Source organism: Lipophrys pholis (assembly GCF_963383615.2).
Source record: "Lipophrys pholis genome assembly, chromosome: 8".
Taxonomy (NCBI): domain Eukaryota; kingdom Metazoa; phylum Chordata; class Actinopteri; order Blenniiformes; family Blenniidae; genus Lipophrys; species Lipophrys pholis.
In genome coordinates this window covers 31426479-31441372 of record NC_137630.1, presented here as the reverse complement: position 1 = coordinate 31441372, position 14894 = coordinate 31426479, and the positions used below count along the sequence as shown (strand labels likewise).

The following is a 14894-nucleotide window of genomic DNA, read 5'->3' as shown; positions in this document are numbered from 1 at the left end:
GGACGCGCTTTAAAGGCTCCAGCGTTCGCTTCTATTCTTTTGTTTTGTTTAGTTTTCTAATTTGAGGGGTTTCGGGGGGGGATCTCGCCCTCCTGGAGGGCAGACACTCTCCGGTAACGCTCACCTCTCCAAACGAACCGAAACCCGTTTCTAACGGTTCGAACAGCTCCAAAGTGATGGCATCGAGGAGGGCCGGCCCCGTGCAGGACGTGCTTCCCGCTGCCGCCGCCACGAGTCCCGGCGGAGGCGCCCCGGACCCGAACCCGGACGCGGCGGCGGCGGCGGAGATGTTCCCGGAATTTCAGGACTGGTGCCTGCGGACGTACGGAGACTCCGGCAAGACCAAGACCGTGACCCGGCGCAAGTACAACAAGATCCTGCAGACGCTGCTGCAGGGCGACGACGAGAACGGCAACGGCGTGCTGCTGCACGAGAAGACCGGCACCGGAACCGGCGGCCACGTCAACGCCAAATTCAAGTTCTGGGTCAAATCCAAAGGCTTCCAGGTCGGAACGCTGCAGGACGCGCTGCTCGGATCCACCGAGCGCCCGGTGCTCTACGTGCCCGTCAAGGCCACGGTCAGTGCACCCTCACCTGTGTGTGTGTGTGTGTGTGTGTGTGTGTGTGTGTGTGTGTGTGTGTGTGTGTGTGTGTGTGTGTGTGTGTGTGACACCTGTTCCATCACGCAGCTCCTCCCGTTTCGAGATTTTCGCCTCTGAAAGCGTCAAAAAAACCAAATCGTGAGAATCAGCTGATGTTCACCTTCTGACTTTCTTTTCCTTTTTTTTTTTTATTTGACCCGTTTTGTTTTTAATTTGTATTTAGCTTGCAGATAAATGAACAGTTCTTCCTGTAAACTGTGAAACCCTTTAAGTATTTAAAACAGGTTAGTTTAAAAAGAAAGTAACTTAAATACACAAATATTCATATTTTTCATCCTTTTTTTTGTATAATTGAGCATTTCAGTTTAATTAAACTCATTTGTCATATATCAACTATAACTTCATCACTTATGTTTCAGGTTTCAACAGTTTATTTTTAACTGTTTGTGTTGTTTTAAACACATTTTGAAACGTTTCAACTTATTTAATCTTTAATTAATCTTTGGTGGTTAACTTGAATTATTTTGTTGAGAACCCAGCAACGTTTAAACTGCAGTTTATGGAGTGAAAACACTGATTTAAACTGTTTATTTGTTTTAAAAAAATTACTTAAATGAAATGTGTGTGTGTGTGTGTGTGTGTGTGTGTGTGTGTGTGTGTGTGTGTGTGTGTGTGTGTGTGTGTGTGACCATGAACCCAAATGACCAAATTTAACGAGAATTGTTTATTGGATGAAATTTTCTCTTAATTTTCTACTTTTTGAGTCAAATCAACTGATAAATCTTTCAGCAATACTAAAAGGTTGACTGGAATATTGATAAGTGAGTGGTAATTTATTTCATATTTAAAGTTATTTAAATCAACTTTAAGTGACATTTTGTTCCAGTTATTAAAATAGATTTTTTTAATTGCATAAACTTAAAGTAAAGTTGTAGTTTATTGCATTTTCAGTTCCCTTTGAGTCACTAATGCTGCAAAATCAAACTGTGGAGATACATAAACTAATTCTAAATTCTTAATTTATTTAAAATACACACTATTTTTCCCATTCTGTTTGAATTTAATTGACAGTTTGCAGGTAAATGTAGCCTCACGTGTATTAGTTGTTCTGCTATTTAAAGAATCCAAGTTACACGCATTTAATTATTTTTGTAAGTTAATTTATTTGGAAATTTTGCATAAACTTAAACTAATTAGCAGTTAACTGCATTTTGTATTGTTTCAGTAACACTGCAAAGTTCACATGAGTATATTATTCAAGAAGTTTTAGGTTAATGAAAGAAATAACTTTTTCAGAACCATTTTCTTAATTCAGTTAATTCAGATTTAATTCGTCAATCTGACTCATTTTCTTCTACTTAAGTCATTTAAACGAATTCCCCTGCTACCTGCTACATGCTTAAGAGTTTCAGCCTCACACACCAGCAATGCTACATGCTACCTGCTATGTGCTACATGCTACCTGCTACATGATACCTACTACATGCTTCATGCTAAAGACCTTTTAGGCTCACACACCAACAATGCTACATGCTACATGCTGAAGAGTTTCGGGATTCACACACCAGATGCTGATGTACCTGTTACCTGCTACATGCTACATTGCTACCTGCTACATGCTACCTACCTGCTACATTTCTACCTGTTACCTGCTACATGCTACATGCTACCTACCTGCTACATTGCTACCTGTTACCTGCTACATGCTACATTGCTACCTGCTACATGCTACCTACCTGCTACATTTCTACCTGTTACCTGCTACATGCTACATGCTACCTACCTGCTACATGCTACATTGCTACCTGTTACCTGCTACATGCTACCTACCTGCTACATGCTACCTGTTACCTGCTATATGCTAAAGAGTTTCGGGGTTCACACGCCAATAATGCCACATGCTGTACTTGGATCAATACTCTGTAATGGTAACAAAAGATAGGACATGGATCAACTTAGCAGCTAAGTATCCGATTACTTCTGCTCCCTTAAAAAGATTGAGGATTGATTCGTAGGTAAATGGAGGAAAGATAAAATCTGTAATTTAAGCCCATCAATAGTTTATGTTAAATTAGTGAGAAAATTATTATTGTAAAGTGGTGAAACAGATTAAATCACTATGAATTGTGGGTAGATTTCCCTCTCAGTGGGAACTTAAAGTTAGCGACCAGGCTGAGACTCGACTCACTCGACACACTCAACTCAGACTCGACTCAGAATTGACTCACTCGACTCACTTGACTCAGACTCGACTCCGACTCGACTCACTTGACTCAGACTTGAGTCTCTCGACTCACTCGAGTCACTCGACTCAGACTCGACTCACTCGACTCACTCGACTCAGACTTGACTCGACTCACTCGACTCAGACTCGACTCACTCGACTCAGACTCGACGCAGACTCGACTCAGAATTGACTCACTCGACTCACTTGACTCAGACTCGACTCAGACTTGACTCACTTGACTCAGACTTGAGTCACTCGACTCACTCGAGTCACTCGACTCAGACTCGACTCACTCGACTCAGACTCGACTCACTCGACTCACTTGACTCACTCGACTCACTCGACTCACTCGACTCAGACTCGACCAACAAATCAACACGTCTTCTTCTCTGTTTTTGGTGTTCCCCTGCCTTCCTGTGTGTCACAGTGCCTCTAGTGGCCCGATACGAATACTACAGGGTTTTAAGAGTTCTCGGAGTTTTAACAGTTTTCATGTGGGCAGGCGGATTTCTGTCTGTTAACGTCGTGTCGAGACGTAAAACGGTGTCCAAACTTCTTCACACAAACAAAACCACGCCTCTCAATTCAGGTCGACTTGATTCACTTCACATCCTTCTTTCCTTTAGTCCTTCAGATTATCCTTGTTTTGCTGAGAAGCGAACTCCAGGGATCCCACCTGGTCTCCTGCGGGGACCTTGTGAGAAGTCGTCACGGCGTGTTCTCAAAATAACTGTTGGTTAATACAAACAGGATCTGTGCTTGATTGTAGTCGAGTAGCTCCTCGGATTACTCTGCGCCTTAAAGTAACTCTTAGAGTAACATGTTAAAGTTTTAGTGGAATTTTTACTTTTGTTGTAGAATTTCTCCATTCTGCTCCTTTTATTACTGCCGGAGGAGAAAGATGCTCTCTAATCTGGATGTTAGAGGAAGATGCTCTCTAATCTGGACGTTAGAGGAAGATGCTCTATAAACTGGATGTTAGAGGAGGAAGATGCTCTATAATCTGGACGTTAGAGGAATATGCTCTCTAATCTGGATGTTAGAGGAAGATGCTCTCTAATCTGGACGTTAGAGGAAGATGCTCTATAAACTGGATGTTAGAGGAGGAAGATGCTCTATAATCTGGACGTTAGAGGAATATGCTCTCTAATCTGGATGTTAGAGGAAGATGCTCTCTAATCTGGACGTTAGAGGAAGATGCTCTATAAACTGGATGTTAGAGGAGGAAGATGTTCTATAATCTGGATGTTAGAGGAAGATGCTCTCTAATCTGGATGTTGGAGGAAGATGCTCTATAATCTGGATGCCAGAGGGAGAAGATGCTCTATAATCTGATGTTATCTGTGTATCTTCCTAGTCTCCTCCTGCTCTGATCAGGACTCGGTGAAAAGCTCATCCAGGTTTACTAAAGTGACTCCTGGCAGGAAAAAAACCCGACGCCTTGTTTAATCCAACAGGGAACTTTTTAATTAGCTTAATTAGCGTTTCAGCCTCCTGTCTTCTGCTGGGGGTCTTTAGTTTGAGACATGAAGAGAAACTCGCCCTGAGGTACACCAACAGGCCCTAATAAGGTAGTAATGTGTGTGTGTGTGTGTTTCCAATTACTGTGTCGGTGTAATCACTCCTGTCAACGCGGGGTTTGGATATTAGTTTCATTAAGGCTGAGTCTGGTTCCACTTTGAATCTTCTGCTATTTTAAATCCAGTTTAAGACTCAAACATGGTTGAAATTTAAAATGACAAAGACTAAGAATTCAGAAGAATCACAATTCAATTTGGCGTGAAACACCACACAGTTGCGGGTACAATACCTGCCAAACAGTTAGTGTTTTGTTTTTTTTGAATTTATTTGAGGTTTTGCGGTGCAGAAATATTCATTTCAGATGTAGAACATACAGCATTCCTCACGTCCTCATTCTCACAAAGCCTTGCAGGACAAACCAGTGGACAGAAACGGAATCAATAAGATGGTTGGTGAGGAAAGATTGTAAAGTGACTTCAGTCATCTACTTGTTTGGGATCACGGTAAGATACTGCAGAAACTGCAGGAATGAGAAAATATGAGAAAGCATGAGAAAATAACTCGCTGCGGTAAAAGTGCGGAACCTTTCATGAGATTTCCCTTTACGCTGACGACGTCTTGCTGTTTGTATCAGAGCATCTGTTCTGCGCCTTGTTGATATGATCTTTTTTTATATTATCATGTTGACACATTATCTTGATATTAGATGTTTGGATCCTTTTGTGGTTTTAAAATGTTTTAAAAAGTTTTCCTCAGCTACGTCAATGAGACAAAACTAATTCGCCACCATCTTTGCATTGTATTTATTAACTTTTGTAATAATTGGCAAGTAATTGGCTTATTGTGGTTTGTTCTGGTGTTTCTACCAGATGTTGAGATGAAGACAAGCGGTGAGTCTCTGATTATTAACTCTCTTCACTTCTCTTCTAATTCACCGTTTGAAAGAAGAAATTTGGCTGAAAAGCTGCAGGTCAGGTTCAATTTTTAAAGTCACACAAACAGAAATGTGTTCACAATCTTTCAAACGTGTCCGGCTTTAGAAATGTTTAGATATGCTCATATTTGTTAACGACTGAAAATCTGAGAGCTTAAAAAAGCGCACAGTTTATTTTGCAAGTACAATTTTAAAATACTTTGAAAGATGGATTGATGTGTTGTTTGAAAATATACCTGATATTCCTTTAGTTTTCCGGTAAATCAGATTATGAGGGACTAATGAAGCTTCTGCTAGTATTTGTTTAATGTTAATAAAAAAGACTCTTAATAAGTGCCCTCTATTCACCACTAGGGGGCTCTCTGTTCATTAGCTGTTTAAAAGAACTATAATGTTTCACCACTAGGGGGTGTCTCTCAATTTAAAAAAGACAGGATTGTTGTAATGTGGTTAATAAAATCTCTGTATTTAAATGAAATTAACATTGGTTGAATCGATAGGTGTCGCTGCAGCAGCTGAGCCGTCAGGAATCACACGTTGACGACATTTTGTTTTGTGACGCAGTTTCCTGGAAATGATCTACATTTCCTGTCTGAAAGGGTTTCCAGCCTCGTTCGTTCATCAACTCCTCCTCCAACTGCAGACTTCCTTGATCTTTACAGTTTTATTCTTACATTTCGTCAATTTGTTTTCAAAATCCTGCCATTTAAACGTAAACTTTTCTGAAACAAAGAGACAAAGACAATGTTTTAGTTTGAAAATCTCTTCATCTGAACGGGGCCTGAACGTCTCTGGGTGGCTCGGTTGTCGGTCAAACGAGGGACGGAGCTGGACGCCAGATTCAGGCCAGTTTGAGAGATTGAGAGTTCAGCAACAAGCGCCACGGTTTAGAACCGACACCCCAGCTCCTACTGAACTTTGTCTCTAAAACCAGAGGAGAGACTCTCGCCCGGAGGCGAAGCTCCGCCTCCTGGTCGAACCAAACGAGCCACCCGCTGAACTCTGCTTCAGATTAGGCGACTGTCCTGCGAGCTGAAGACAACGAGACGAGGGGGGAAGTTCTCATCACATGGACTTGACACCAGCGTCTAGATAGCGACTATTATTAGCCCCAACAAGCCACTCAGCGTTTCCTCCTCCAACTCTGCTTGTGTTCACTGTTAATGAGCGCTGGAAATTATTCAATCGATCACATAAAGGACATAAAGAGGAATGTTTATGAACATGTTTTGGTGTTTTGGTGTTTGTTTCCCTGATTCGTCCTCATATTTTATGAGAAGGAAATTGTAGGACAACGGACGATGAGAGACGACAAGTGAAATGAAAGAAAACCACCAACACCGCTAAAGCTAATGCTAAGACTGTGGTTCAAGACGACGAGGCCTGACGCTGGACGAAGGAATTCTGATTGGATCTGTTCTGTTCTGGACATCATGAGGGAAGACGAAGGTCTGGTCACACCACGACCATTTAAACTGAAAATGCAAAACCTGCGTCGCATTTTGGGTCCGTTTACACAACGAGGGTGATCAGAGCCAATGAAAACGCTAGGTTCTCAAAACGCTCGGGCCCCGTCTCCGTGGAGACGGAGAGGAACCTGGTCCTGGTCGCCATAGTAACTAGTAGTTCTGCACATGCTCAGTAGAGCCATGCTCAAAGTTTCCTCCGTGGTATCATGACTCCCAGTCCATATTCTCCTGGGTCTTGGTGCTTTTATTTTGACAGTCACATAATAACAATCCAACTCGGTAGTTTTATTTTGACAGTCACGTAATAACAATCCAACTCGGCACTTTTATTTTGACAGTCACGTAGTAACAATCCAACTTGGTGGTTTTAAGATAAAATAAGATAAGATATCCCTTTATTTATCTCGCATGTGGAGAACTTTGCAGTGGTACAGCAGGATAGTACAGAGAAAGAAGCACACATAGCAGGAACTAAAAAAAATAAGCAGTTAAAAATACAATATAATAGAAGAATATGCACACGGTGCCTATAAGTGTGGACATGTACAGAATATGGGGGTGGATGTATTACACAAAAAGCAGATAAAAATACAATATAATAAAATTTTGACAGTCATGTAATAACAAACCAACTTGGTAGTTTTATTTTGACAGTCACGTAATAACAATCTATAACAGATTGTGTGTGTGTGCCGTCTGGAGCCTCTGGGTCTCTGTCACTGGGCTCGTGTGCCTGTCGAAGGCTCAGCGGCTTAATTGGGACGACCTCCGTTATCAGGCCTCCGAGATCTCTGCAGCTCAAAGAAACCCTTCTTCTGACACACTGACCACATCCTGGGTGTGTGTGTGTGTGTGTGTGTGTGTGTGTGTGTGTGTGTGTGTGTGTGTGTGTGTGTGTGTGTGTGTGTGTGTGTGTGTGTGTGTGTGTGTGTGTGTGTGTGTGTGTGTGTGTGTGTGTGTGCGTGCGCATCATACCCTTCCTTTGACCCTAACCTATCATGAGCATGAGTGTGTGTGAGGTCACGACAGGAGCAGATGTTGGGTGAAGCTCCGGCCACCAAGCAGAATAGAAGTGCAAATTGATCATGATCTGCTGTGGAAAAATGTGAGTTTAATATAATTCTTTTCAGACTTTTCATCGTTGAATTAAATAATTTTTGCTTGTTATTTCTGGGAGTGTGTGTGTGTGTGTGTGTGTGTGTGTGTGTGTGTGTGTGTGTGTTTGACCTCTTTGTCTCAAACCTTCCGTCAATAAACTGTAAAGAAATGAAAAGCAAAGTTTTTCTCTTTAATTGGCTGATTGAGAGAAAAACACGACGTGTTTTCACCTTCGACTCCGATCGTGAGAAAAGCTTAATTGGAGAGGCTGAATTTAGACTGTGTGTGTGTGTGTGTGTGTGTGTGTGTGTGTGTGTGTGTGTGTGTGTGTGTGTGTGTGTGTGTGTGTGTGTGTGTGTGTGTGTGTGTGTGTGTGTGTGTGTCCTTAATTAAAAGTCATATCAGTTTTTACTTCACACGCCTGTAAAAGTATTTGAACGCAGAAGAAGCAACAAGGTGAAACATTTTAAGATCAGAAGTTTTTATTCGTTAAAAGTTTTTTTTTTTTTTTTCACATAAAATGTCAATCAGACGTTCAGGATGTAAATAATCCACATAATAATCTACATTTCTGTAAAACTGAATTCATGAATTCACTTCTTCCACTAGTAATGAAAACAGAATCTATTCACAGTAATAATAATAAGAGTTAAAGGTGCAGGCAGAACGAGGTCCATGTTGAGGTTTGTGACGCCAAAGTTGTTGATTTTCACCGCGGTAACACATTTTACACTCACATCACATCACAAGTTCATACGGTGAAGTAGTTAATACGTCAAAATGTAAAGCGTGAGCTTTCCTGTTGCCAGCAGGTGGCGCTGTGTCGGCGTATGGATATGAAGTTTCAGGCAGATCGCAGCATGTAGAGCCGAGTTACACGTCACTTCCTGTTTCATGGCGAACCATCAGATATTCATTGGAGTAGTATTCATCAGGTTGTATATACTGTTTCACGTCTTTAAGACTTAAGGACTTGGACGATTGTGTTTCACGCGTCGTTTCTTTAAAACTTCACAGTTTCTGTTTCTGTCGATCATATCATTGTTTTTATTTATATTAGAATCTAATAATTAATACTAAAATAATTTTTTATGATGGATGGATGTGAAAGTACACACGATGATTTTATAGAACGCTTGAGGGAAAAAGCTGCTGCTGAGGTTCCAGTTGAATGGTTCTGTGGTTCTGTGGTTCTGGGTGAAGCTGCAGGTTCTTTATTGGTTCTTGAGACGGACTGGAAATATTTCTGAGGTTCCGAGACTCGAAAATGAAAATAGTCACAAACTCTCCTGGAAGCAGCCGAGCTGATTTGGGTCAGAGACGAAAATCCAACGTTAAAACGACATAAATGAGTTTCAGTTTTACTGGTACACCCCCCCCCCCCTCCTCTGTTGCCATGGCGATCGGCTCCTCTGGCCACAGCGAAAAGAAATTAACACCAGTCTTAATTAGACTGCGAGGCTTCAATTTCCTCCTCCTCCTCCCCCTCCTCCTCCTCAGCCTCCTCAGCCTCCTCCTCCCCCTCCTCCTCCTCAGCCTCCTCAGCCTCCTCCTCCTCCTCTTCCTCCCCCTCCTCCCCCTCCTCCTCCTCCTCCTCCTCCTCCCACCTGGAAGAGAGGCTGCCATGTTAACACCACTGGGCAGATGAAGTGAGACCAGTCAGTCACAGGCGGCCCTCTGAGATGATCGACTCCCCCAGAGTGACACAGCCACAGTCAGACTGTAACTTCAGAACCAAGCGCAGAGCCTGAAGGCAACGAGGCAGAGAGGCAACGAGGCAACGAGGCAGCGAGGCAGCGAGGCACCGAGGCAGCGAGGCAGAGAGGCAGCGAGGCAGAGAGGCAGCGAGGCAGCGAGGCACCGAGGCACCGAGGCAGAGAGGCAGCGAGGCAGCGAGGCAGCGAGGCAGCGAGGCAGAGAGGCAGCGAGGCAGCGAGGCAGCGAGGCAGCGAGGCAGCGAGGCAGCGAGGCACCGAGGCACCGAGGCAGCGAGGCAGCGAGGCAGAGTCCAGGACCAGAGTCAGGAAGAAAAACACTGCAGAGGTGGTTTTTAACTGCAACCCCCTGTTTGACCACGATTGAAGGACGACTCGCCAAGGGAGGAGAGTTCAGACAGTACTGTACAATGTACTTTTACATACTGTAATTTCTCATTGATATTTTATAGATTTTTTACCTAGTATTTTTCTAGTATATGTCCTTATATATTCAGTATAGTGTCATATGGCTTTGTTTCTCTTAAAGTGCTCAGTTTTAGCTGGTCACACCTCAGATCTCAGGCCCCGTTTCCACGACAACCAATACGAGCGTATCCGCAAAACTTCACTTTTGTGGGGTCCGATTACACGACACCAGTGTTCTGATCCACTGTAGCCACAAGGTTTTTATCCCGATTCTTTCACGGTCGCTATTCCCTCCTGCAGAGACTGATGGAGGCGGAGCCTGTTACTGCTCATCTCTGCCCCTCCCCTCCCCCGTCCTTCTGCTCATCCACTAATAAACAACATGGCCGACCCGTAGTATTTGACTCGCGGCCGTATTCTAGGTTTATCGTCCAGATCAGTAGTTTAATGGTTGAGACTCTCCCTGATAGCATCCGGTTCCTCATCAGTCCATACGGATGTCAGGTTCTCTCCATTTTCTTCACCTTTATCGTGTTTTCTTCTCTGCACACACGTCTGTGTAGTTTCATTACAGAATCAAGCAACAGCGCCCTCCTGTGGCCCGGCAGACTAACTACATCTTTGTCATGGGAAACGTTGTCGTGTAAATGGGGTCTAACCCAAACCCCAAACGCTGCTTCATAATGAAATATATCTACTATGTTTTTGTGTCAAATATACTTTGAAATCCTTCAAACTAATAATGCTGAAAAAGATTTGTCTTGTGGATGAGATGTTCGTGCCCCTTTGATCATCCATCATCCATCCATACTCACACAGCAACCCCGTTTGAATCACAACCCCCCCCCCCCCCCCCCCCCCCCCCCCGCTCTGTTGTCACTCCCACTGCTGTGACTGTCTGCTGCGAGCGTCTGGGCGCTTTGTGTTTGTGTTTCCGTGGCCGTACTTCCTGCTCCGGGTGTCTGCTGTTTACCGACCGCCTGGCAGAGGGAATCTCCGTGCCGCCGGAGAGGCTGTGTTCCTGGATACATGAAGGGTGACTCACCGTGTCGACGCTTCCAACTCCTTCAGCTCAGGGAAGTCAAGTCATGACGTAAAAATATGAAGTGATGTAGTTTCTAACACTTCATTGTCTTGGGAAACAAACGGGAAACCAAATATTTCCACATATTTCAAAAATATTATCAAATTGTACATGTGCTTCCAGTTTTAGACAAAAACTGATCATCAGTATCGGTGGTAAAAACCTAACCTCGTCGTTTTTCTGAGCCAATTGGAACAAGAAGGTAATGAACTTTTGCAGCGGAACTTTTTTGAAACTTTTCTGCTGATCTTGGTCCTGGTTCTGGTTCTGGTTCTGGTCACCACGTTGGTAGTAACTAGTAGTTCTGCACACGCTCAGTAGAGACAATCAGAACAACGTTTCCTCCGTGGTGTCATGACTCTCAGTCCATATTGTCCTGGGATTTGGTAGTTTTATTTTGACAGCCACCGTAATAACAATCCAACTTGGCAGTTTTACTTTGACAGTCACCGTAATAACAATCCAACTTGGTAGTTTTATTTTGACAGTCACCGTAATAACAATCCAACTTGGCAGTTTTACTTTGACAGTCACCGTAATAACAATCCAACTTGGTAGTTTTATTTTGACAGTCACCGTAATAACAATCCAACTTGGCAGTTTTACTTTGACAGTCACCGTAATAACAATCCAACTTGGTAGTTTTATTTTGACAGTCACCGTAATAACAATCCAACTTGGTAGTTTTATTTTGACAGTCACTGTAATAACAACTTGGTGGTCTGTCCACTAGAATGTTCTCTCTTGTGTTAATGTTTACAGCTCATTCTTCTCTACTACGTGTGTGTGTGGTTTCATTACTAAAACTAACAACAGCACCAACTAGTGGACAACATGAAAACTACATCATTTTCAAAACATTGCTGTGTAAATGTGAATTTCTTTTGAAAAGAAAGCGCAAAAACGTTTTTCACTTGAAACGTTATGTCAGTGCGGCGTCGGTGCGACAGTATTTTAGTTACGCTGGTTCGTGACGTTTTAACGTCTCTGGGGAAAAAACAAAAAACTAACTTTACTACCGCCGAACCTTCCTCTCTCTCCAACTCACTCAGTAATAGAATAAAATAGAAATACTTGATTAATCCCTGAGGGAAGTTCCTCAAATCAGGGGCAAGAAAAAGAGCACTGTTTATTTGGAAGCACAAACACATTAACATCGTCTGCGTACGGTTTGTATTTAAAGTTGAAGATCTGCAGAGTTGCTGTCTCCCTGTCGCTCTTTAAGCCCACTGCATCAGAATGAATGCTCGAATTAAAATAAAAGTAACCTACCTTAACAGAGTAGGAAAGTACTAATATGTACCCGACAGTCAGCCTCCGGTTTGTTTTAAGGCTAAAGCCATCAGATGTTTGAGTGACGGAAGTGAAGCTCCGTTATCTCTCCTGGCTGCTTCACTCATTTGAAGGGAAGTAAGTTTCGACGCTCAGCGACTCACCGGGACGATTGGGATGTTTTGTTTGGGCTGAAATCGGTTTTCCGTGCCGCTGCGATTAATTCTGCCGTGAGCTGAAGAGTGAAGGCCGGCGTGTCGCGCTGTCGGCCCACAAACACTGATGAATGGACTCCGGCCCGACGCGCTCGCCGCTCCCGCCCACGCCCACAAGTAAGCTGCCAAATAAGAGGAGAGAGAAAGCAATCAGGGTAATCCGCCGGCTTGTCGCTCCGCACAGGAAAACACGAGTGTTTAAACGGTGAAAAGTTACAACCGGATTTATTCATGCGAGTCCGTCAATCAGACAGAAACACAACAAATATCCCACATTCCTCTGGATTTCTGCTAATTCACCAATACTGAGTCCTTTAAAGGGGGATTCCATCCATCCATCCATCCATCCATCCATCCATCCATCCATCCATCCGTCCATCCATGTGGAGTTCCTCAAGGCTCCATTCAGGGCCCACTTTTAGTTTCGTAAGGTCAATCAATTACTCAAGAGCTCCTTTACCGCCATTAAGAAGTAATATATGACCTCCTTTCCAAAGTAATTACTTATTTTGCAGCTGCAGTAACTAGTAAAGTAACTTTGTCCGTCCGTTCGACCAACACATTTCATCAATTGTTTCTAATTGTGCTACATTCGCTCATATTTTACTTCTAATCGCACTTTATAATGACGTTAAATACACGTAACGGCATGTACCTCCATGTGCAACTGCAATATATGTAACTTCAAACATGCTCACTCTTTGTGTCCTGTCTCACATCATTGCTGTTGTTGTAATGAGTGCGTCCACCAGAGGGCAGCCTCGTATCGATGGAACTGATAATCAAAGTGATCACATTTAAACCTGAAAACGTGTTAATGTTCTTAATGTGAGGCATTCAGGGGATGTCTGGAAATATCAGTTTCACTCAGATATGAAACCCTGAGTACTTTATTCAGATCATCTTCAGCTGGGGGAGGAGGAGGAAGATGAGGAGGCTGAGTTAGATGCAGATGTCCCACTTCTCATTACCTCTTCTTCCTCCCCACAGTTCAGCCCCAAACCTTCTACATGTTCAGGATTTGTGTGTCTCGTGTTTTTCTCAATTTTTCTGTCTAAACTGTTGAAAGTGTGAAAAACCAGCTGACACTTTGTGACGAACAAACAAGAGACACGATGACTCGGTAAACCCCCCCCCCCCCCCCCCCACCCCCCCGCCAACCGTCTCAACATAAAACCAGTTTTGCCAATAAAGGGGTGGTGTAACGTCTCTGCGGTGGTGTCGTTGGAATGTTAAGGTTTATTTATGATGTTTGTTAGTTCCGATTCTTTTGCGTTACCTGTTGGAGCGAGTTGGCCTGTGATTGGCTGAGAGCGGAGAAGGGGGCGGGGCTGGTTGAGACGCTCGACGTGCTCCACCAAAAATCGTGTAACTACGCATCGAAGCAACGCGGAATATAAGAGCTGTGATTGGCCCTTCACGTCCGGCCCGCCCCCGTCCTGCGCGGTGGACCGAGTGGAGGAAACGTCGTTGTCCTACTGAGCATGTGCAGAACAACTAGTTACTGCGGCGCCATGTTTCATCCGCCGTCTACATGTGTTTGTATATCGAGTAACGTCGCTGCCTTGTGATTGACACTATCACCGTTTTTTTCAATGACTTTGTGACGAATGAACCTTCGGTTCTCCCAGAAAGGTTTTTATTCTCCTTGACGTTTCAGCGTCACGCCACCCGCTGGTTGTGCTCGCAGTGCGGACCGTCGTGATTCGTAGCGACGGCTTGAAGAAAAGTGCGAAACACGTGTTGGTTAAGGCGCTTCACCGAACCCTAAATGTTCCCGTTCTGTCTCCCTGTGACGACTCGCGTCAAAACAGTAATCAGCTCGGAAGAAAACATTCTAATATTAACTGCGCGCGTCGGCGCCGCGCAAACAACTTAACGAGCTTCCAGTGAAGCTGCACGCCGTCGTTTCTTCACGGCTTTATCTTTACTGCCTGACGGACGTCTCCAGTTCCTTTGAAAACGTGAAGTAGTAGGTGTTAAACTGAGAAAGTTTACTGCCAAAAAACAAAAAAAAAGACTCAAGAGGTGAGAAAAAGTTTGTGTTGGGAAGCAGAGCTGCTGAGGGACGAACGAGAGGAAGAACATCTCCGGTTTCCAGCTTCGGTGCAGCTTTTTCTTCTTCACCTCAAGTTTTTTTTTGTTTCTCTTCAAAGCTGATATCTACAGAACCCCCCCTGAACGCCTCGTGTCACAAGCGGCAGCCAATGAAACTGGAGAAAACTGATCATTGACAATGTGTCGCTAACGTCGTTATGAAAGCTAAAACAGTGACTCTTCCGTTCTTCAAGCATCAGAACCAAAGATCGACGAAGAAGAACGTTATTGTACCAAATACCCATATGTCAG

At 43.6% G+C, this 14894-nt stretch overlaps 1 protein-coding gene across 1 annotated transcript in view; it reads left to right on the top strand.

Moving 5' to 3' along the window:
* Positions 1-14894, top strand: part of LOC308113272 (nucleolar protein 4-like) — a gene marked incomplete at its 3' end in the record, with an annotated part of 100785 nt that overhangs the window by 106 nt on the left and 85785 nt on the right. The window contains exon 1 of the mRNA XM_080469378.1: positions 1-578. This exon is cut by the window's left edge and continues 106 nt beyond it. Within this exon, the coding sequence (XP_080325504.1) occupies positions 177-578 (402 nt within the window). The 5' untranslated portion in view covers positions 1-176. The remainder of the gene's footprint in view (positions 579-14894) is intronic.